The sequence below is a fragment of the Buceros rhinoceros genome, unplaced genomic scaffold (assembly GCF_000710305.1).
Source record: "Buceros rhinoceros silvestris isolate BGI_N320 unplaced genomic scaffold, ASM71030v1 scaffold27757, whole genome shotgun sequence".
NCBI classification, from domain to species: domain Eukaryota; kingdom Metazoa; phylum Chordata; class Aves; order Bucerotiformes; family Bucerotidae; genus Buceros; species Buceros rhinoceros.
The window spans coordinates 1,425-1,796 of NW_010423263.1; the positions used below are offsets into that span (position 1 = coordinate 1,425).

General features: G+C 64.5%; 1 protein-coding gene across 1 annotated transcript in view; it reads left to right on the top strand.

The window, feature by feature from the left end:
- Positions 1-372, top strand: part of PIWIL2 (piwi-like RNA-mediated gene silencing 2) — a gene marked incomplete at its 5' end in the record, with an annotated part of 5,653 nt that overhangs the window by 1,417 nt on the left and 3,864 nt on the right. The window contains 2 exons of the mRNA XM_010140377.1: positions 1-162; positions 240-341. The exon at positions 1-162 is cut by the window's left edge and continues 21 nt beyond it. Coding sequence (XP_010138679.1) covers positions 1-162; positions 240-341 — 264 coding nt within the window. The remainder of the gene's footprint in view (positions 163-239; positions 342-372) is intronic.

The window sequence follows — 372 nt, forward strand, 5'->3', positions numbered from 1 at the left end:
TACCCCAGGCGCCTGCAGGACATGGCCAGGGATCTGGTGGCCATCATGGAGAGCACCTGCGGCCCCATAGGCATGCACGTCAGCCGGCCCTCCATGATGGAGCTGCCGGACGACCGCATCGAGACCTACACCAAGAACATCCGCAGCGTTCTGGGGCGCGAGGTGAGAGAGGCGCAGGTTGCGGAAGAGCTGTGGAGCTGCTGGATCTTCTGGGATCCTTGTGCTGTGCTTCCTAGCAGGAGAAGGTGCAGCTGCTGCTATGCCTGATCTCGGGCGGCCGGGAGGATTTGTACGCCACCATCAAGAAGCTGTGCTGCGTGCACTCCCCGGTGCCCTCCCAGGTAGGCGAGGGGCTCGCTGCGCAGGTGGCCG